At 35.9% G+C, this 21,393-nt stretch overlaps 5 protein-coding genes across 13 annotated transcripts in view; 3 read left to right on the forward strand and 2 right to left on the reverse strand.

The window, feature by feature from the left end:
* The window catches only part of LOC107219076 (protein fem-1 homolog B), a 23,677-nt gene extending 20,338 nt beyond the window's left edge, over positions 1 to 3,339 (reverse strand). For 3 of the 4 annotated variants that reach the window (XR_006905150.1, XM_046744549.1, XM_046744547.1), the window contains exons 1-3: positions 2,440 to 3,339; positions 480 to 657; positions 108 to 325 (exon numbers count right to left, since the gene is read on the reverse strand). Coding sequence is in view for 3 of the 4 variants with exons in the window: in XM_046744549.1 (XP_046600505.1) it covers positions 108 to 325; positions 480 to 657; positions 2,440 to 2,571 (528 nt within the window). In the remaining variant the exon portion in view is untranslated. The remainder of the gene's footprint in view (positions 1 to 107; positions 326 to 479; positions 658 to 2,439) is intronic. The other variant, XM_015657155.2, reaches the window with a different exon arrangement.
* A 1,133-nt stretch (positions 3,340 to 4,472) lies between these two features.
* Positions 4,473 to 6,700, forward strand: LOC124295588. The gene is made up of 5 exons (XM_046746024.1): positions 4,473 to 4,953; positions 5,066 to 5,350; positions 5,905 to 6,025; positions 6,274 to 6,465; positions 6,534 to 6,700. Exons 1-5 carry the CDS (start codon positions 4,711 to 4,713, stop codon positions 6,698 to 6,700), a joined length of 1,008 nt encoding a protein of 335 aa, XP_046601980.1. The 5' UTR covers positions 4,473 to 4,710.
* Positions 6,701 to 7,946: 1,246 nt separating this feature from the next.
* LOC107219086 (MIP18 family protein galla-1) lies at positions 7,947 to 14,140 on the reverse strand. Of its 4 annotated transcripts, XR_006905394.1 has the most exons (6): positions 13,783 to 14,140; positions 13,304 to 13,567; positions 12,754 to 12,859; positions 12,090 to 12,264; positions 8,653 to 9,697; positions 7,947 to 8,551 (listed from the first exon to the last, which is right to left on the reverse strand). XR_006905394.1 is itself a non-coding variant. In XM_015657173.2 (4 exons), the coding sequence occupies exons 1-3, from the start codon at positions 13,937 to 13,939 to the stop codon at positions 12,762 to 12,764; spliced, it is 519 nt and encodes a 172-aa protein (XP_015512659.1). In that variant the 5' UTR covers positions 13,940 to 14,140; the 3' UTR covers positions 11,134 to 12,264; positions 12,754 to 12,761. The 4 variants fall into 4 exon arrangements, 1 of the variants encoding a protein (XP_015512659.1); XR_006905393.1 differs by lacking the exon at positions 8,653 to 9,697; XR_001525582.2 differs by lacking the exons at positions 7,947 to 8,551; positions 8,653 to 9,697 and adding an exon at positions 11,134 to 11,847.
* LOC107219060 lies at positions 8,437 to 12,459 on the forward strand. The gene is made up of 14 exons (XM_046746025.1): positions 8,437 to 8,559; positions 8,636 to 8,741; positions 8,857 to 9,099; positions 9,178 to 9,399; positions 9,534 to 9,727; positions 9,816 to 9,945; positions 10,043 to 10,132; positions 10,230 to 10,330; positions 10,987 to 11,121; positions 11,183 to 11,340; positions 11,435 to 11,651; positions 11,838 to 11,997; positions 12,086 to 12,243; positions 12,436 to 12,459. Exons 1-14 carry the CDS (start codon positions 8,512 to 8,514, stop codon positions 12,457 to 12,459), a joined length of 1,986 nt encoding a protein of 661 aa, XP_046601981.1. The 5' UTR covers positions 8,437 to 8,511.
* Positions 14,141 to 14,698: 558 nt separating the features above from the next.
* On the forward strand, positions 14,699 to 21,178 carry LOC107219082 (baculoviral IAP repeat-containing protein 7). Of its 3 annotated transcripts, none has more exons than XM_046745496.1 (8): positions 14,699 to 16,023; positions 16,140 to 16,260; positions 17,685 to 17,846; positions 17,996 to 18,174; positions 19,279 to 19,419; positions 19,764 to 19,906; positions 19,991 to 20,247; positions 20,358 to 21,178. In XM_046745496.1, the coding sequence occupies exons 1-8, from the start codon at positions 15,529 to 15,531 to the stop codon at positions 20,546 to 20,548; spliced, it is 1,689 nt and encodes a 562-aa protein (XP_046601452.1). In that variant the 5' UTR covers positions 14,699 to 15,528; the 3' UTR covers positions 20,549 to 21,178. The 3 variants fall into 3 exon arrangements, with proteins under 3 accessions (XP_046601452.1, XP_015512652.1, XP_015512653.1); XM_015657166.2 differs by having other exon boundaries at positions 14,700 to 16,023; positions 17,637 to 17,846; XM_015657167.2 differs by having other exon boundaries at positions 14,700 to 16,023; positions 17,640 to 17,846.
* The last annotated feature ends 215 nt before the right edge of the window (positions 21,179 to 21,393 follow it).

Here is a 21,393-nt window from a genome sequence, read left to right on the forward strand (position 1 = left end):
AAATTATGTAAAAGGATATCAATTGAGTAAGTAATAGCTAATTTGGATTGGTTAATTATCTTTTTTAAAGATTAAAAGTTTCATAGTAAAATTCTCATGGTACTAACGACTTCGAGGTGTCCCTTGTACGCAGCAATCATTAAACACGTGTTGTTGTACTTATTGGCAATGTGTATATCGGCATGATGCTCAGTCAGATACTGAACGATGTCGAGCCTTCCGTCGAAACATGCGGCTCTCAAGGGTGTAGAATTTGTTCTCGTCGGATGATTAACATTCGCTCCAGCCTTGACAAGAGTTTTAACTACATTCAGATGCCCAGCCCCTAACGTACAATACAGAGTTACACAGTTATAATGAGCAATATTTATTAATCGAAGATTGGAGCTTCTCACATGAGAATGAACATTGGAAATATGTATTAATGAATACTACGGGTGAAAAAAAAGGGATAACAATGAATGATAATTGATTCGCACCTGCAGCGCACCAAAGAGCGCTCGCTCCTTGTATAACATATGCGTCAAATTTAACAGTACCCTCCTGCTCCAAGTCTGGCTTAAATTTATCGACCAGCATTTTGACGACCCTACTGTGACCATATCGTGCCGCAACTATCAATGGAGTGCAGTGCTGGCCGTCATCTTCTATCACTGTCTGCAATAATGAATTATTCAATCTTTTAAACTCGCTGGTTGAGGGGACTCGGATTTACCAAATATAAATAATTGCATAGGGCTTGTTTGCTTGGCTATTGCAACATTAAATAACAAATCTGATCAAAGTTCAACTAATTAGAGATTGCACGCTATGGAAATTAGTCGATTCTTGATATTTCTCTGTTAAACAATAATATGAGATGAAAGCTCCAAGTATTTAATTTTTCAATTAATTGTTATTCATTTAATTGCACAGTATCTTATTTCAACCGAATCAATATAGAGCATTTCTTTTTGTTTTGGTAATATAAAAAATCCATCGGTTCTCAGAGAACAATTGTAATTCATATGATTGACAAACTCCATTTATCTTCTTCATTTACCAAAGTTTATAAATAATCGTATAATAAGTTGACTGCGAAAGTTTTATTGATTTAAGTTTCTCCAAGACTGGTTCCACTGTAACATTGATGAAAAACATTTCCCTCTTCTCCGAAAACTTAATTCAAATATAGAACCATTTTTTGAACATATTCTTTAACGAATCTCTGAATTTGTGAAAGGTATTTAACTTGTTTTTCCCAGGGAACATTTATATCTTTTATAAACTTCCACCAACGTTTGTGAAAATATTGGTAGAAACCTTCAGACGTGGTAGTATTTATACATTTCTCATTCGTGTTATTTTAAGCCTACAAATCAAAATTAGATTTCATCAAACAGAAATGAATTTTACTTAGCATATTATGAAATGTGTTAGACTGGGACAAACATATGAATAAAATAGAGTTATTCAATTTATTCGACTCAACTGCATACATTCCGTAATTGAAACCAGGTACTGTTGAATCTTGACAACTTATATGGAGCAATGAATTTGAATAGACTAGATTAAGTATTCTTATCCACAATTAAAAATAACCAGTAGGTCACCCTCGAAATTTTTTTTGTTTCAAATCACGAAGAAGTGAAGGAGAGATATCTAAGCAGAAATTTAAAAGCGCGCTAAATTAAAATAAAAAAAAATACAGCCGTAAGCAGATAAACAGTACTCCTGAAAATTTGCCACAAGTAATTTCTGAAGTCATGTAGAGTACACTGCATGGAGGATTTTCAATAAGTGAACGAATGTGTCTGTCCTTGAATACTGAATGTTGTATTTTGCGATACAAGACATCGAGCTGGATTTCATTTGTTATCTTTCGACCAGAATCATATTGCAAAACTAAAACTAATCATTTAAAGGGAAGCATGCAGTAGTTTTGGAAACCTCAGTACTATGATGAAAAGCAATGAAATTTATGTAAGATACATTTATGATAATATAATTAGTTCTTTATTTGGCGATATTGTGATCTTTTTTAATATCATATCGCAATGACGAAGCAATAACACCATCTACAAGTTCGCACAAGTTTATGTGCAATAAATAGAAACATTAACACAGCTTGCATATATGACATTTGTTTTCATTCGAGAAACAAAGAAGAGGTAAAATTCTTTAGGGATACCGGCGCCAATTTAGCCTTCTTCTTTGTCTTTTATTTATTTATAAACTGCAAACCTAACGAGATTTGGGTTGCCTAGTTTTAGGCACTGAAATTCACCCCTTGAATCAGGCCTGAGTTAATGCACCTAAGTAGCAGAGGTAAAGATCAGAGAATCATTGTTACGCTGTACGGATTTTTCTGTAATACAACTTTAAATGATGGTTAATTAGAGAAATGAACATTATGGATTAAGAAATGCACCTTCTTTTTCATGTGTACATTATTCTCACCTGATTAAGAAGCTGGTCCAGGTGGTCCCCCCGCTCGCTGAGAATATCGTATAGAGATATTGCCATGCCATCGCGAGCCGCGTAATAAACACGATTCATAAGCGACTGGCAAATTTCAGAAGATTCCTCCATGGCTTTCGGTGCTGGATTAATTTCCGAAGACGTACGCGTGTCCGCCGAACTTTGGCAAAGTTTCTTCCTTTGTTTCGCCAGAGGCACGGACGGCAATCAGAAATAAAATCGTATCATCGCTAACGACGACGACTGCGCGATTGTTAACCTCAAAACTGACTGAACATCGCACCCGTTCCCCGTATTAATACTCGTGGCGATGATCCGACGTCTATTTTTATAGATATATTTACATGGAATAAGCACGCACACAGAGAATGTATTGATTCGCCGTTGCAAAAATAGTCAACGCTCCGTAAATTGCCTGCGCCTAATCTTTCCTTCCTCTGTACACTTGAACTCTTTTCCTCACCCTAGTGCCGTCTTTCTGCCGCTTAACATGCAGTCACGGCTTATCGAACGTTTTTTGTCATTATTCCGACACTTATCGTACACAACTGATAATTCACTTGTATTATTATGAGACAATAAAGTTATTTAATATTCACATTAATCCAGTGACTGTGGTGATGACACTTGTGGAAATAGTATCTCACAGATAGTAATCGCGTGATCTTCCTCTTTTTTCTGTTGGCCTCTTCTATTATGTGTTTTATAGCTACCTTCATGGGGTGTATTCCGAAATATACTTCCAGTACTGCCGACCGTGACGTCACGCAGTCCACTGCGAACTGCGTTCCGTTTTTACTTCGAGTTGTCAGTCCCAGTAAAATCGGAACGCTACACCGAGGACGCGGCCATCTCTCAAGTACTGCAACTGCCTCACGTCCCAGTAAGCTGTCGCGCGATTTCAGGACGCGGTTGCCAGTACTTGCAGTATTGCGAGTATATTTCGGAATACACCCATTATTAGGTTCTGTTTTCACAATTATTTTCCGAACGCCACTTCCTTACAGGCAACTTGTGTTTTGTTCGATATGTGAACCGTCACTTTACAGTGCGGGTGGAAAAAATTAAACTAATATAACTAGGCTTAGTAGCTGGTATTTGGCAATATTTTTTCACGTACGATTGATTGAAAAATTATATTATTGATTGCGAATTATCAATTTGTGTAACAATAGTAATTTGAAAGCTACAAATTTACGATTTACGTTCGAAAAATTGAAAACTAAGGATATGTGGCAACAAAATGATACCGACAATGAGATTCTGATGTCATAGGGACATTTCCTAATTTCTAGTAGATCATTGTCAGGGCACTTTCTTGCCATACAGCGATTATGATTGGCTGAAAACTTGCGCGGGAAGTAAGAGACAAGAAGAAGACGGAACACCAACCGGTTGATCAGCAACAAGAGTGGGCCCGATTTCGACTATACCGGCTGTTTTTAAAAACCTACAACTTTGTATTTGCCGGATCAGAAGGAAGAATAGGTCATAAAAAAATAAATATATCACGTATTGAGAAGGGACTTTTAACCTGGTTTTGTATTGTCGAAATGAGCGCCTGCTCTAGAGACAGTAGAACAGCAGTAATACAATTTGAAGTCAAGAGAACAATGAACATACCAAAATATGGGTAGATGACAATAAATCAGATACTCAGTTACAACCCGAAAACGGAGCAGTTGACCAACGAAGACGTCTGCTCCAACTCCTCGCTGTATACAAACTGAGCGGCAAGCGCCCCGGCAAGTCTGACCAGAAAAAAAATGTGAAAGTGGGGCCCTCTAGCGGCCGGAAAGCGACTTAGCCTCAAATTTCTATGTCCATCCGCTGAAGATGTATAAAGTGCGGTGCGTTCCGATATTAGCTCCCAGTGGACCCATCTTATGGGATTCCAATTATGCTAAATCGAGTCAGCATAGCCGAATACTGCAATTTCCCTCTAGCCCTTCAGCTTCCCTTACCGTACCTGTACCCGAAGCAAAGTTCATGAGGATAGCAGTCTCTACTCTCTATCTTCACTCAACGGCTGTGGCGCCAAATCAGTACAATGCAACGATTGGTTGTCGTTCCAACGCGCGCTTTTAAAATCAGCCCGAGGGCTTCGACCTTCGATTTTCGAGAATCGCACTTCAGCAATCGATTGTTTGAGCGAGGGAATCTTTGTATGCGATAAATAGACCGACACAATTGTACAACATGAGCGTATTATGACCATGGTATTATGGTAAAAGATACCATATACCGTGGATGCAAAGTATGTCGCTTCTAGGCCACACAGCAAATATGTCCAAGTCATATTTGGATGGGGAAGAAAGGGAAATGGAATGGAGAAAGAAAGTAACGAAGATGCGAGAGCGGTTGAAAAGTCGCCTTGACGAAAATACGATTGATGGTAAACGTGACGATAACTTGTTTCACGGTATGAAATTGGTCTCGTCGACAACGATGTTCGGGAATTTTACGGAAATTTGTTACTGCGAGGAAACCCAAGTAGGTTGATAAATATTAATGCTGCTTATTATAAATGTTAATATGAAAAAATTAATTTACACGCATACTGTTGTCCACTTCAATTAACCGTTTGTTTGCAATAATTTATTAGGAATATTTAGTCATCGATCCACCATCAAATATGCTGAGATTTTCAGTGCAAGCTAAACTTATTCAACCCTCGTACCCACTCAGCGGTACGATGTTGTTTACTAAACTATTGTGGTGTCAAAAAGCTAAGGTACTAATTGGATATGTACCAAACGACGATATGATCTGGCTCATGACTTCGTTCTGCATGCTCTACCAAGTCATTCGTAACGAATTTCGAATAACCGACATATTTTACGAGCCTATGACAAACGAAATCGTTGTAGCAGGACCCAACAAAGTTACGGTATAAAATTTAGCAAAAACTGTAATTTTTTAAAATGGTTATAAATGAAATTTTTCACTTTAAAATTGGAACTCCTATAGACACAAAATTTTCACATCACATTTGTCTTACTGTCAATTTCACCATCTGCTAGTCTTGCATTTTATGATCAATTTATTATGATTGAGTTACACCTAACTACCATACATACAAAAAAATTTCTTTCACAGTGTATTATAATTAAAAACCCAAATTCATCTTTTAGCAATCATATAGACTGAAACAAATTATGCGAGATATTATAATTTTACTGGTAAAAAAAATTAACAGCCAGTACTGAACTGCAATTTCTTCCACGCAGATCAACAAATATGCTAACTTACTATTCATTGTATGTGAGACCATTTGTAATAAATATGTATAAGCTAAAACCACATTTAGATACGCAATTTTATTTTTCGAATTTAAGGATAACTTTTCATTGATAACGCAGAAATAATTGAAATAACGAATGGATTCTGATGACCTACTTTAGGAAACCTTAATTCTAACAAAATGGACATATTACCTTCCAGAGATTCCCACTAGCGAACAAAGAGTCAACTATGAATCCTTGGAAGACAATGGCTTACATAGACAGCGAGTATGGAGCACTTTGGAAATTGGAATGCATGTCGTTGATTCCAGCGAGTACATGTGCGTTAAGTATCTATAGCAACATTCGTCGACATTGACAAAATAATATATCTGAAACATATCTGAATATATGTATCGCGATATAATTGGAAGCGATAGACAATGTTACTCGACAATACCAGACTCACTTGAGTTCGGGTAAAGGTAGTCGATCCCAGTAACACTGAATGTTGAGACTAACTGCTATAGATATGTATCTATGATACATCTTGTAATGACAATATTTTAAGGAACTTTATGACAAGTAGCAATGACCAGACTGGCTGGCTCATACATGACCACTATTTACGTACTGCCATTGGAACCTTTGAAAGAAAAGGAAGACATCGTTCCAGTAATGTTTCTGGCCCGCAATCCTGCCGCTACAGAAGCTGCCATAACAGCACTGCTCTTCCACGACACAAGCCAGTGGATTATAACGGGAGACGAGCAAGGAAATGGTACCATTCCACTATCCAAATTTCTAAAATATTTCAGACCTTATGTATTAAGTCTCTTAACCGTTTAGTCATGGGTTGGGACCTTGAATTGCATTGCATAATGAGCTGTCCTGGTGGTCATAAGGGATACGTTCAAAAGATAGTCGTTCATCCCTCAATATGTGGATTCATTACATGTGGCGAAGACAACGTGCTCCAAATATGGAGCTGCAATCTAAGAGGAAAGGTCTCGTAAACTGTACTGTATAAAAGACATACATTTTCTAGTTTCTTTAAGAGGGTGTATATTTGTATACATATGTACAGATCACGGAAAAAGTGGGTGAATTTCGGAAATTTATGCCATTTCAACCAATTATTCAATTTGATTGAGCAGCGTATTATTGAAATTATGTATATTGAGCTTCATTAGCATGTAATTTTTGAATAATCAAGTGGAATTGGTTGTTGCGATATAAATTCCCAAAAGTCACCCACTTTTTGAGCCGCTCTTAACTCTTCCTTTCGAAATTTTCTGCAACTCTTCAAATCTCTACATCACAATTATTGGAATATCAGCACAGATGGAATCGTTTTCTGACATCGGCGAAATACAAGGCATCGCAATTAACAAATCAGCTGCGGCCATAGCAACCCTAGGGCAAAAATTGAGCTGCTTCAACATGCATCAGTTATACACATTCTACGCTGCTCTGTCGTAAGACTTGCGTTCGTTATGACTCGATCAATAATTTTTCATAGACAATACTACGAACGTCATATCGCATTTCACCTATAGAGAGTCTGCTACAGAAATAATAACGACTATGAATCCGATGTATTCGACAAGGGTGATTGTGAGAAGTGCAGATAATACTATTCGCATTTTAAGCTCTCAGACTGGGAAGCAAATTAATCTGCAAATATTACCAAAGACTTTGAATCTGGTATCAATGACATACAGTGGAAATAGAGGTGGCTAATAATCACTCCACATACATTAGAAACACTTGACGACCGTTGAAAATATAGTGTCCTTTGATTACAGAAAGATTATATACAATCATATTAAAAACTGGCGAGGTTCTTGTCAGCAATACACAAATGAATCCAATGGAATTCAAGTAAATATCACTTTGCATTACAATTCTCAACATTGATTCAGATAATAATGTATCTTTTATGCAGACATGTTTGGGTGTCAGATAGAGATGTTATAACATGTATCACGGCATATGAATATTACGAAGAAATTCGAGGATACGATTGCCAACCACAAAGTAATTTATCGCATCAGGTAGAGTAACAGGCTCAGTATAAACGACACTAAATTTCTTACCGATTGTCTCTAGATCCAAGAGTGATTTACCCAAAATATACCCTAATTTTCGTGGGAACACAGAATGGGACTATTTTAAATGTCGATGAGCCAAGTGGGAAACACGAAGGCACATTCGTGGTGAATATTTCAAAATTAAATATTGGAAAATAATTCCGTGGTATTCGTTTTGATAATTATATTTTCATATCGTAGGCTCACAATGGACCAGTAGCAAAAATATGGTCATCGACCATATCACGGCTTGTTGTATCTGTGGGAGCGGACAAAAGTGTTAAAGTTTGGCGAGTATTTCCTGACTTGGAAGTTCCATTAGCCTTGGCACACTCGGTTTATTATACAGTTCCGATAACGCACGTTGTTAGCATGGGGTGAGTCGTGCCTTGACTGCTTGTACTTTAAATTTGACAAAAAACCTCTGATTAGAGGCCAGAAAAAAATTATTCTTTTTATATAAAAAGTTCTGAAAATTACACACATGTATGTGTAATATTTTTACAGATCAGTAATTTGCATGGCCAGTAGCAGTCCTCTGACTCCAATGCATCAATTATTCATGTACGACATGGTGGAATCAGGTACCTGATTGTCATTGTTCAAACTGCACAAATGACTTTACATTAAATTATCTGTTAGTTCGAGTAGATCATCATTCGACGAAAGATCATACAGATTTGATAGTCGACATAGCAGCTTCAGAGTCCCTCCAAATCTGTGCAACGTCATCTATGGACAACACGATACGTCTCTGGGACCACCAGAATATACCTATTAAAGTAAGAGTCCAAAATTCAAGCATGAGTAATTGAATGTGTATGTAACATCAATGTGAGATGGTTGTTCAATTTTCAGGTATTAGAAATAAATACATGTGCTAACAGCATTGCTTTCTCCTCTCAGCGAGGAGATATCGTCTTTGGCGCTGGGAGACACTTGTACAGAATTTCGTATTGTCATTGTAAGAATGCATTACTCTGTACTAGAAAAAACAAAACACAGATATCAAGAGTTTATATTCTAGTTCGTTTTCAAACCATTTATGAATCGTTACTGAAGTATATTTCATTGGGCAGATCTGTCCCCAAAATACAGAGCTCGAATACTGATGAACGGAATACCTGAAGAAAATGAAGAAGAGATGATACCTGAGAACAAAGACTACAGAGTCTATGAAAGTATCGTAGATCGAGAATTTTTGTTACATCCTGTTAGCAGCGCACCCCTTGGGTCATTGGACATCAGTGACGGTGACGCACCTCGCTTGGAATTAATGATCCAGGGACAAATGTGTGCTCAGCTACGACGTAGAGATCAGGGTATGAGGAAACCTTGTTCATATGATGGCGATTTACATGTCAAATGATGTGAGATTATTAGCTTAATTTGAATTTCAGATGTAATTAGTATAGAGAAAGGTGAAATAAAGGCGGTGAAATTAGTGACAGGAAAGTCGCTCATGAATCAAGAAGCCTGGGAAAAATATCTCGATGATATATTGGGAAGATCGAATAAAACAAGCACAGAAGTACCGCCATATGATGTTTGGGCTATGGTTGAAAAGTACAAAACTGTGAAAAGATATTACAACAAACCTGGAATATTCAAAATGTTTTATGGTAAGGATCGAGATCAAAATACAGAAGTTACTCAATAGCTATTAAATACCGTTAGACGTACTTTTGATGTAGATCGTCATATCGATGCGCATAATACCATTAGTATTTTTTATATATTTTTCGATGGAAATCAGGTTACAGTATTGAAAAATTCCCGGAATATCCAGGAGCTGTACCTGATGAAGTACAGCATCCGCATTTGCGATTGTTTGGCTTCCTTCCAAATTCAGTAATCTACAAATTATTTGACATTGAAGATGTTGAACCGCCTCCGCCAGTACCAGAGCCGCAACCTTTGCTAAAATATGAATATCCTCCGGAGTTTCTGGTAATTATTTAATTGAATGTAGAAAAAACTTTTGATTATCAGAAAACAGTCAGTCTCGGTCCTGATGTTTTTATTCCTTAATCGTTAGTTGGACCAGCTGCATGAAACAAATTCGTCGCGTTTAGACTCAAACGTTGAAATGACACCGTCACAACTCATAAATCTAACAAATGTTAATGATATTGATTCAGAAACAACAGTACTCAGAGTTTCTGTTCGTGAGTATAATATGCAAATTACAACAATAATATTCACCAATAAATGTGTGTGTTTGTAACTTTTTGGGAGTAATGATAACACTTGTTCTTATGCAAGCTGTAGATCAAAATCCGTTTGTAAAAGCAGCACAATCTGTGTCTCAATACAGATATAATTCAAAGATGAAACGTTGTAGAACACGAAGAGGTGAGTTGAAGAATAATGCATCATTTATGTATTGTTGTATCATATTTTTCTTGAGAGAAAAGGTTTGCAACCTTCCTCTTTGCTTATCTGTTTTCAGCGTATCATGATCATGTTGACAAGAAAAAGACGTGCGTGAAAAAGACATTGAAAAGAAAGAATAAACCACGTGGTAAGAAATTAGGGATACCTTTGCTATGGGTATAATTTTTTTGAAGCAGTAATTTATTACTCGTTGTTTTTGAAAGACATATATTATCATTTGACCAGATGAAATTACTCCAGAGGCATTTTTATTTCTCAACGAATTTGTCATGTTTAGTTCATTTAGATTATTTGTCGCAAATATTGTAGGTTCCGGAATCCCATTGACTATAGAGAAAATAGTTAATGAAGATCAAGAAAAACTTGAAATGATCTTGTCGCAGAAGATAACGAACGAACCACACATAGATGATTTTTACAAGATGTTCAGTAGTTTCAACTCAACACGTACAGAAATTTCTGCAATTACTTTTGAATGTGGTAAAGTTATTGCAACAAGCCCAGAATCCATACTTTCAACATGTGAAAATATTTGCGGTAATTTGAGAATTTCTAATATTTATTATTATTAGTTATCCTTCCGGTCACTCCTTATCAATTGAAATGTTTGATCGTTCTCGGATTCTATGATAGGTGTCAAAAAGAAACATCTGATTGTACATAAGAGGACGAAATTCAAAAAGGCATTGCCTTCAAAGAAGAAAAAAAATAAAGAAAATTGTCGCGAGGTTCGAATATATAAATGGAATCGTTAATTCAATTCAAATTATTTTTGCGTACTGTGAGTAATAACATATGTCAATATGTTTTAGACAGTACGAGAAGAATTCTCGAATATAGATGATCTTGCTAGATTGGGAATAAAAGAAATAGTTTTACAACTGGAAAGCATTAAACAGACAATTAAAAATAATTACGGTTCCATTTCAACTCTTCATGATAACAAGGTAGTACTAAAATATTCTAAATGCTGTTTAATTGTATACAATTACTACATATTTTCCACAGATCAAAGATACTTTGATGGTGCTTCTGGCCAGGTTTGTGAACAGCCCATCTTCGTTTTCAGTAATATTAAATTTACTGAATGTCATACCAGTAAACAACATTGACATCATCGGGTTTCTTTGTACAATTTTCATAATTACATCACGTCGAATAATCAGGTGATACATATGCAAAACTTACTAAAAGCTCCAGCTGTCATGGATGTGAAATGAGCATTGAAATTATTTAAATTGAACTTATTCACGCGTCTAGAAAATCGGTCTTAAAATATTTGAAGAATCATGGATTACGAAATCCCCAAAAAGTACTGGCCAAACAGTTACTCATGGTAAAAAAGGTGACAGATACCACAAACTTGTTTGAGGTGAAGAAATTTGTTTCCCGAATGATCAGTGATTGGATCTACACTTTGGAGCGACATGTTGTTTTAATTGCCAAAGATATCAAATGTAGCGACAACTTCGAGCATGTAAGATTGATGTGGTATTCAGAATAAAAATATAAATGTCGCAACATAGTTTGTTCCGAATGTTATATTTGATTGTCTCCAAATTTGTGCTATCAACTCAGGTCTCTGTGTGATTGACTTTTAATTGGAAATAAAAAGATTACCGGAACTTAACAAGACATTTAGTAATTTTATTGTATGATTCAGGTGAGAAGTGCTGTAAAAAAAGAGGGAAATCCACTTGCAGCAGAAAGATTAAAAAAAGGCAGAAATTTAGATGCAATTGATTTTAAGGATAACGAGTGCGCAAAAGAAATTGATCAAATGTATGAAAAATGGTGCCACACTGATATGCACGATGGTTGTGGTAAGAAGCATAGATAAGCTTTGAACACGATTTCTCTTCGAACCTATTTTACCTAACAAAGATTGAATATTTTCATATTTGATTCTAGTTACCTGGAAAGATTTGAATGAAGAAATAGTTGTCTCACCAATCGAAGGAATTAACTATTTTTGTGAGATGAACATCGAATTTTCAAACACACCAAAAGATCCCCAACAATCATCCCAGCATATATGCGGAAGACATTCCAAATGCAAAGCCAGTCAGGTATGTAAAATCGATATAATTCTAGACAAAAATATTCATAACAGTGAAATACAATTTACAAGATTACTGGATAACTGTAAGTATTACTATAATATAAACTAGGAATCAGACTTAACGAAAGTATGTTATTTAAAGTTGGCAATTCTTCGGTGTAAAATTACTTGATACGATTTAATTCTTTTCTCATTACAGGTCAGATCGACCTATACGAAGTAAATGTATGTTACAGGATTAATCAAAGAGCCGGATTGACAAGATTGTATTACAGATTGTTTGAGAAAAATTTGTGCTGCTCAAGAGTTCGAGTTCTTTATGGATATAATTTCTTGCCATAAACTACTTGTTCATTTCTCAAGATACAACCTAATAATTTTTATACTACAAAACAGTAACTTGATATTTTAAAAAAAGTTGAAATGCGGATTTGCTTTTCAAAATATGTGTATACATATGTACAAAAATTTTATGGATAAATGTGAATCAATTTTTCCCAATATATTAATAACTTACTAATCAGGTCATTCTTCCTCTTGAATACACTTCTCAACAAGATCTCTCAAGTTAGGGTTTTCCATTGCAGCGGCGATTCGTTCTTTGTCGTTTATTTGTTTGTTAACTAAAATCACATCACCAAGTAGTTACTACATATGAAAAAGAAATTACGCACTTCCATTAAAAAATAACCATATCGTTATCTGTTTATTAATGGACAGCCATCAACATCTACTCTCTAAATTTTGGGGAGTGAAATGTCACTTTTTTGTGATGAAAACCGCGCTACTCTGACAAAAGCGACATTTTACTCAAAGAAATTTAAAGAGCTTCCTAATTTTCTTCCAATTTTTCTGCATTTTTATAATAAATTGAATGTCTCAGTTTCTTTAACACCTTTAATTTTCAATGAAAACAAAAAAATCGAAGAAAAAATAAAGGTTTTCCTGAAAGTTATCCAAATTCGTGTCAGCAAAAATTAAAGAAAATTCTAATACACACTAGTTTTCATCTGAAAACTTAGAAAAAACTGTTTTAAAACATAGATTGAGTAAACAGAGAGCATTACTTTCATCTTCTGTTGCATGAGCCCCTTCCTTGATATAGATATCCAGTTTGAACGAAGCGATTAAGTGACGTTCTAATTTAACACGGATACAGAGACCGATGAGCGTAGCTAAGGAACAGTGTGGTACTGTTGGGTTAAACTCAATTCGAATCACTGAGACACCTTTTGTTGTCGGTTTATTTATGTAGACGCAATCCTCATACACAACATCCAGTTCTTCAAGGGTTTGGGGTTTTTCGGGGTCTTTTATTGTTCGGAGCAAATCTAGAAACATTTAACATGAATTAAAAAACGAAATCAATAATAAAAGAATAACGTTGAAAAAATTTTAATAAAACAACGGATAAATGGCAATAGTAGATTAGAGGTTAGAAGAGAGATTTGATCACAGATTACGCAGAACTTAGGGAAATGTTTTATAATTATAATTCAAGGTTACAACTTATATATTATTCGATGATTTGAGCAAAATCACAAACCATAAATAGTTTCCCTCAGCTCATTTTCATCTTTCAATAACAAACTGCTCTGGTTTTTAGCTTTCAAAAGATCTTCTGGGGTGGCCATAACTCCGTACGGCAGTATGCCTTCCTTAACTTTGTCCGATAACGACAATTTACGAAAAAACGATAACATACTTATTTTTCACGTACCAACGAAAAATAAAAAAAAATTAACACATATAGGTATATGTACTGTTACGAAATCAAACCAATTTCGTGTGGTGTGTACAGATTTCCAAAGTCCAAGTGGTCCAAATCATCCAAAACTACTCGAGCTATCATGAACTATCAACACTGGTCGCACTCAGCTGCACTGATTAACTTCGAGTCACGAACTGTATATTCACATAGATTGACTTCAAGTAAGTTTCTAGAGAGGCCCCATGACCGAACTAGACCCAATGTTCACGGGGAGCAAAATACCGCTGCAGCAAGCAGCGCGATAGCGAAAAGTTGCCCGTGAAAATCTGTCGGCAGCGGCAGAGTTTTCACGAAGTTCGACAAAATGTTGATTCCGTCAAAACATGACGGAATGCTGTCAACGAAATTCGGAATCTATGAAATTTTATTCATTGCGATCCGTTGTCATCCCGATCTGTCGATCCGTCGTTGCCATGCGACAGCACCCTTATTAGGGTACGTTCCAAACTTAACTGGCAACGCAAAAAACTCCCTAGCTGAGAGGCAGAGCTAATCACGAACCCGGCAGCGCAAAAGAGACAAAAATTGTTGACAGCACCTGACAGCACTAGGAGCTAATAACAAATCGGAACGCACCCTGAGTTCAATTGGGTATGGGTTCAGGTTCATGTGAATTCAACGTAGTTAGCTCTCATTTCACCCAATCCCAATCCGAGTCGGACCAGATTTGAACCCTCGGTGGAAACATAAGATAGCGAACATGATTACGTATTTTATAAAACAAATAAATCAAGTTAGGAATATTAATTTGGCCTCGCAAATATTCAATTTTATTGTTTATTCGCAAGTATATTCGAATCCCACAAACAGCGGCTCGTTACTAAAGACCAACTTTGATCCAAATAGGATGTAAAAAATCGATCACATTTCATCAATTTAGCTCGACGGGTTACATAAAGTTTATAATTTCTTTTCTTCTCTTTCCTAGCAATTAGCGCTACAGTAATTTCTCGTTCATTCTCGTCAACACCGTACGACGAATCATGCTACACATGATTTCTATCAGAAGATGTAATGCAGCACGGATAGCATGGAAAAAAATTTCCACCCATTGTGTGAGCCGCGACCATTATGACCGCAGGGTAGGAATTTAAAAATGCGTTCTAATCTCGAAGGTTAAACAGAGAAATTAAAATATTCTTTAACGACGCGTTTATTCAACGGTGTAATTTCAATTTTTAATTTTATAAGAAAAATTTCATAGAAGGTTGAACCCGTTTGTCCAATACCAATGCTGTACATTCAAAAGACGGAGAAGCTTGTATATTCGTCGGATCTAGGTTAGGTTACGTCGAATCGAGTGAAGAGCACAAGGCATACCTATGTGATAACACATCTGCACACACGCACACACAAACACAGCTGCAACGGAGAACCGTCTAAGCAGAAATGTCAAACATCATGTTTCACAAAAGAACTTCAGGGACCCGGTAGACGTTCGGTGTTTTGATAAAAATTGCTTACTCGCTGCCAATCGTGATACGCAATATCATCAACGCGTTCAATATCATCCACCTAAAAATGAACGTCGAGGAAAACAGGTTAAGAACGTTTTCGGACTGGCCGTCGAACGCGGCGGTCGACTGCAACCGCATTGCCAGGGCCGGATTTTACTATACGGGTCGGAGCCTTGAGGTTCAATGTTTTTTATGTGGTGGCAAAATAACCGAATGGAATTATGGGGACCAGGTGATGGCTCGCCACCGTCAGCTCGATCCAAATTGTCCCTTTGTTCTGAATCCATCTAGCACTTGCAACGTGCCATTAGTCTCGTCGCCAAATCCTCTATCCCCCTCCTCGTCATCGTCGTCGTCGTCAGTCTCTCGGCAGCAGTCGAACAACCGTAACCCAATACCAGCCGTGTCTGCAGCCATAAGAAGAAGCCAGGAACCGAGAGCAGAGTACAGAACCGAGGCTCAGAGACTGAGATCGTTCGCCAATTGGCCTGTGCCAACGATCGTGTCACCAGAAAGCCTTGCCAAAGCAGGATTTTATTACCTTCAAGAAGCCGACATGGTAGGAAAATGCTAGAACATTCAATGGTTTGCTTGTTTCTTTTATTTTTGGATTATCATAATTGAAATATGACTGATATGAGTGTATAGTTTATTGATATCCTTTTTTTTTTCTAGGTGGAGTGTGCATTTTGCCGTGGTATTATCATGAAGTGGGAACCTGGCGACGAACCTGACAGAGAGCACAGAATTCACTTCCCAACCTGTGATTTCTACCTACATAGAGAAAATAATGAATGTAAATCATTCTTATTGATTTGCCGGGGTTTCTAACTTTATCAGCAGGGTAGAAAAACCACCTCTTTTTTTTCCAATCAATTATGTCTGCAGGGCTTGTAGCCGATTATTTTCCTCGTGTTTGATTACTTGTCCTTGCATTTTCAATCAAATGATAACTTGGACTAGATTTTTTTTTGGTAATATTTACATTTGCAACAGCGTTGTATGAATGGTCGAAAACTTAAAACAATGAAATATCCAGAATATTGCAGAGATCTGCTAAACGCAAGTAGTATCGGTGACACTTTTTCATCAATTTTACCACAAAGTGAATCAGAAAACATATGAAACACGTACAGAGTATTTCAGCTCAGTTTAACTAACCATGAGACTTTTTTCTACATATACTACTAGTTTTAATAACAATATCTGATTAATTTGAGAGACTTTCATTTCCGCATTCTCAAAAATTTCCTTTCTATTATGATGATTGTATCAAAAACATTCAAATTCAATATTTTCCAATCGCAAAATATACTTGCAAGAAAAAAGGTCGAGAATAATTTCAAATTTAAAAAAAATACTTCATGTCAAAATTAAAAACTTGCAAAACTGTTGTTCAGACACAATTGATGTCCTCAAAAAAATCACACATATGTAGCTCGATAAACAGTTCAATGACCCTAAAAAAAACTGCATTTCACAACAAAAATCATAATTCAGACGGATGATTTAATATGGAACAGTCAAACGAAAATATGAATGATTCTCTGATTCTTTGATTTAACAAAATAAAGCCTCGCCATTTTGTTTTTTCAATTTTATGCTAGGGGCTGGCTAATAACATGTTTTTCTTTCAACACTTCAGAATCTGTAACTCAGGAATTATTAATGAAAAAATATTTTGGTCACGTATTATTCTGGGTTAGCGCCCCTTTTAAGAAAGTGCTCAACAATATCATTACATTTACAACACAGTTGCCTAAATTGATAATATTTTGCACTTAACTAAGTGGGGTGACACTGGGACCACCATCTATTTATTATTCAATCTAGTTTTGCAATACAAAAGTTAATAATAACTGTTCTGGCAATGTCATGAACGTATAGTATAGGCATTAAGTTTGGCGATTATTTTACAAACAAACAGTAAAATGGGTGCAGGTAATTTGATAAGAATAAATTTAAAGCGAATAGAACTGTAAATTTTCTTCGATAATATTGCAAGAAAGACTTGTGCATCAAATATGAAATAAAGTGTAAACTAACAAGAAATAGAGTCAAAAATATCTGCCAATAAAATGGTGTAAAAAGTTAAACCAGAGAAAATCTTGAGATTTGATTCCAACGCTATTTCTAGACAAGATTATTTACTGAACTCTTTTCTTTGATTAGTAGTATCTACAGAGAACGTGGAGTTGGGTAATGTGAAATTGACTTCAGGGACAGAGTCAGACTTAACGGAGCTTGGAATTCAAGCGCACACCGCGCCTCGACAACCCAAACATGCCACCTATGAAGGTAGATTACGAACATATCAAGGATGGCCTGAAAGCCTGAGACAAACCCCCGAAATGTTGGCTGATGCAGGTTTCTACTACGTCGGTAAGTTTTTTAACAAATTATTCAAAGACGATAATGGTTGTCAAGATATCAAAAATCAATCTCAACGAATTCTTGCAACTGTTTGAACGAAAAGTTTGGGACATTGATCATTTTGATCTGCAAATCTTCACATTCAATATGTATAATAGGGGTTGAGGACCAAGTCAGGTGTTTCTACTGTGATGGAGGATTGCGTAATTGGGAAGCAACAGATGACGCATGGACCGAGCATGCCAAATGGTTTCCAAAATGTGGATTCGTCGCTCTAGTTAGAGGACAAGAATTCATCAAACATTGTATAGACAATCGACCGCCTCTAGATCCTTCGGTGCGCTACAATCATGTTATACATTATCTTCAAATGACCAATAGCAGTTCGTTAGCAGAGCGTCCAGCAATCCAAAAAGTGTAGAAATTTAAGGGATTTCCAATTTGCAGACAAGTATCAAGAAATTTCTAAAAAGTTTGATATTTAAACTGCGCACATGCTTGTATGAGTGTACAAAGATTTAATGTAGATTCTTGGATATCTTTTGGTGTCAGTACCATAATATGTAATTGTCAAACTAGCCAAATTGAGAAATCAATTCTTAAAGGGGTATATACGAATAGACAATTGAAAAATTGGATGTATTTAGAGAATTTATATCTACAATCAATTATTCAATCCTATGGAGGTTTATTTCATTTACAAGTATGTATGTACATCAAGCGTCATTTACATATTCTCATATTTATTATAATAAATTGATAGTTATTGGTTAAATTTTATTTGTTGTTTGTTGAAACATTGTTATTATTGACTATAACATCAATCATTTCACTCAGTGACACGTTTTGGCTTGCCCACGATATCCCAAAAAGGGCTTAAACAATTTACTTTAAATTTGGAAACAGTATTCATGGATAGTTTTTTTGCTCTTTGCCTCATTCCGAATTTTTGTATTTTATTTAGATGAAAATGGTGACACTTGAGGTAGAACTTCGATTTTTTTATGTACTTAACAATGAATGTGTGATAATTTAATAAAAAGTAGGGTCATAGAAAAGAGGTTCAATTTTTCAAAAATCTTATCTTCAAATTTGAAGTAAATTTGATTAAACTGTTTTTGAGACATCGTGCTTACTGCAAAACATGTTACCGAGTGAAATAGTCGACTTTACTGCCAATAACAATGCTTCCTATCAATTGATTCCAACAAAAAAAAAAAGATCTAAATGAAGCTCGATCTGTGTACTTTAGAATAAAACAAACTCTCGAATTAAATGACTGGTTCTTCAGATATAAATTCCCAAAATTCACCCAAGTTTTTAGCCATTTACTCGCACAATTTAAATTTTCGAGAAATTTTCCATCGCCATGCTGCTGGGCTTTCTGATTTGTGTTGCAACCTTTCGTGATATGTATAACGTATTTTTTGAATCTTCGCAGATATTTGCTGAAGTGGCAGACAATGGATCCGGTGACGTAAGAGAAACTCATCCACCCTCGCTATCAACGGTTACCCCGCCAAACATACGCAGCGTCACCGAAGCTGAGATTGAAGAGTTACTCAACACAGCTCCTGCATTGGTAATTGCATGAAATTGTATAAAGTACCGCAATTCCTATATTTCCTCCTAATAAACTTTAAATAAAGTAAAAACCAAACCGTATGTAAATAGATTAATCGTATAACGAAGTGGCAGGAGTATTAAAATCGTCAACAGATTTATAGCAGCCTGCTATCAATTCCGGCAGGACATTAGGTACAATCCAGGGAAAAACCATGAATATACCATTTGACTTTTCAGCACATAATCTCTTAGATTCTCCATAAAGCACTTGTCTTGTGTGTTAGGACGAATCTTTAATTGATTAGACCACAACAACCGTAAATTACTGTAACTAAATTTTATTTATCCTAAATATTGTAGGCAGCACTGGAAATTGGCTTACACGTTGGAAGAGTCAAAGCAGCACTTAGACAAAGAATTGAACAAACAGGTATCCCATTCACGAACGCCGATCAGCTTATCGAAGATGCGCTTCATGTGCAGTTCAGAGAAGATGGCGGCAGGTGAGTTGACAAATTATATTCTGTCATAAAAGAGACATTCCATCAGATATTGGTTAAATTGAAACATTTCATGTTCGTCTTCAGGTCTGACAATCATACTCCAGAGTCGCCATCAGCAGAATTGACTAATCTATTAAACCAAGTCATAGCATCAAGAACATTGAATGATTCGGATAGCAACGCGGAGCAATTCAGTGGAGAGCATAGAGTGCAAGAAAATATGCCACAAGGTGTTGATCGGGGTGAAGATAAAGTCATGAGTTCCAAATCCACGGGAACGGTGGATGGAAACGAGAGTTCTGTGGAAATCAAAAAACGTGGATCTAGCGAAAGTTGTACAGGTAATGCATTGAAGCGTGCTTAGTAAATTTTTTTTCCAGTTATAATTTCTATTATCTTCACGAAACCTTCGAAATTATCTTCCAACTGATCTGCTGTTTTTACTCTTCAGTTTCCCTGGAGGAAGAGAATAGAAGACTAAAAGAAGCTCGATTGTGTAAAATCTGTATGGACAAAGAGGTGGCAGTAGTTTTTCTACCGTGTGGACATTTGTCAACGTGTGTTCATTGTGCCCCGTCTTTGAAACATTGTCCAATGTGTCGTCAAGAAATTCGAGCCACAGTCCGGACATTTTTAGCATAATTTCCATGATATTATTGGTGATATACCAAACACCTAACGAAATTGTATATTTTACTTCTTATTATTGCTGTTTTTGAGCCAATTTTTTCATAGCACCAACCAAAATAACCAAAGTAAAAAAATGTGAATTTATTATAGAAAAATGAATGTTTTTTTTTTTTTTTGCAAATTATTTTCTATACTTCGGATCATATCTGTATGATGGTGATCATCATAATTTTTATTTACTGAAACGTAAGTACTTATAGATCGTAGTCGTCGGTAAATCATAGTTTCCAATATTATTCTCGACAAATTGAAATATTTGCAAGCAACCATTTGACGTTGATGTTAACAAAGTTATAGAAGGTAGCTAATTTACACGAACATTTTGAACACTGATCATGCAATTGTTCAACCTAAATCGTCTAAAATGTATACTAAGAAATATCAAAAGCTGTTCCATAGTTGTAAGAAGACATGTTGATATATACTACTTTATCATAATATAATCAACTGAGATTGCACTATTTATTTTTTTCCGAGATCTTTACATACTAATTTATTTTGTTGAATAAAATACTATACAGATATAATTATACTATTAAATGTTAAATCGAGCTATATGGGCTAAATAAACTATGAACATTATTTATCAACGATTCATTCCGAAATTATCATTCCCAGCATTTTCCAGACGAACAATTCCATTCTCAGAATTTATCTCTATCTGGAAAAACAACTCTCCTTGAATTTGTTGTTCATAAGGTTACTGCCGAACGATCGGTGATAGCTTATCATTACAGTGTATGCTGACATTAAATATAAGATAAGGTGTTTTTCAAGATAGAGTCGTTAGCAACATT

The sequence above is a fragment of the Neodiprion lecontei genome, chromosome 7 (genome assembly GCF_021901455.1).
Source record: "Neodiprion lecontei isolate iyNeoLeco1 chromosome 7, iyNeoLeco1.1, whole genome shotgun sequence".
Lineage (NCBI taxonomy): Eukaryota > Metazoa > Arthropoda > Insecta > Hymenoptera > Diprionidae > Neodiprion > Neodiprion lecontei.

Coding starts and splice junctions, on each gene's coding strand:
- LOC124295588 (XM_046746024.1), top strand. CDS start 4,711: ATGCAAAGTATGTCGCTTCTAGGCCACACAGCAAATATGTCCAAGTCA. Junction 5,351..5,904: donor CAGGACCCAACAAAGTTACG/GTATAAAATTTA, acceptor ATTACCTTCCAG/AGATTCCCACTAGCGAACAA. Junction 6,026..6,273: donor GTTGATTCCAGCGAGTACAT/GTGCGTTAAGTA, acceptor TATGACAAGTAG/CAATGACCAGACTGGCTGGC.
- LOC107219060 (XM_046746025.1), top strand. CDS start 8,512: ATGGACAACACGATACGTCTCTGGGACCACCAGAATATACCTATTAAA. Junction 8,560..8,635: donor ACCAGAATATACCTATTAAA/GTAAGAGTCCAA, acceptor TTCAATTTTCAG/GTATTAGAAATAAATACATG. Junction 9,400..9,533: donor AATATTCAAAATGTTTTATG/GTAAGGATCGAG, acceptor GATGGAAATCAG/GTTACAGTATTGAAAAATTC.
- LOC107219086 (XM_015657173.2), bottom strand. CDS start 13,939: ATGTTATCGTTTTTTCGTAAATTGTCGTTATCGGACAAAGTTAAGGAA. Junction 13,568..13,782: donor GCTGAGGGAAACTATTTATG/GTTTGTGATTTT, acceptor AAATGTTTCTAG/ATTTGCTCCGAACAATAAAA. Junction 12,860..13,303: donor TCATGCAACAGAAGATGAAA/GTAATGCTCTCT, acceptor ATGTGATTTTAG/TTAACAAACAAATAAACGAC.
- LOC107219082 (XM_015657166.2), top strand. CDS start 15,529: ATGAACGTCGAGGAAAACAGGTTAAGAACGTTTTCGGACTGGCCGTCG. Junction 16,024..16,139: donor ACCTTCAAGAAGCCGACATG/GTAGGAAAATGC, acceptor TTTTTTTTCTAG/GTGGAGTGTGCATTTTGCCG. Junction 16,261..17,636: donor ACATAGAGAAAATAATGAAT/GTAAATCATTCT, acceptor TTCTTTGATTAG/TAGTATCTACAGAGAACGTG.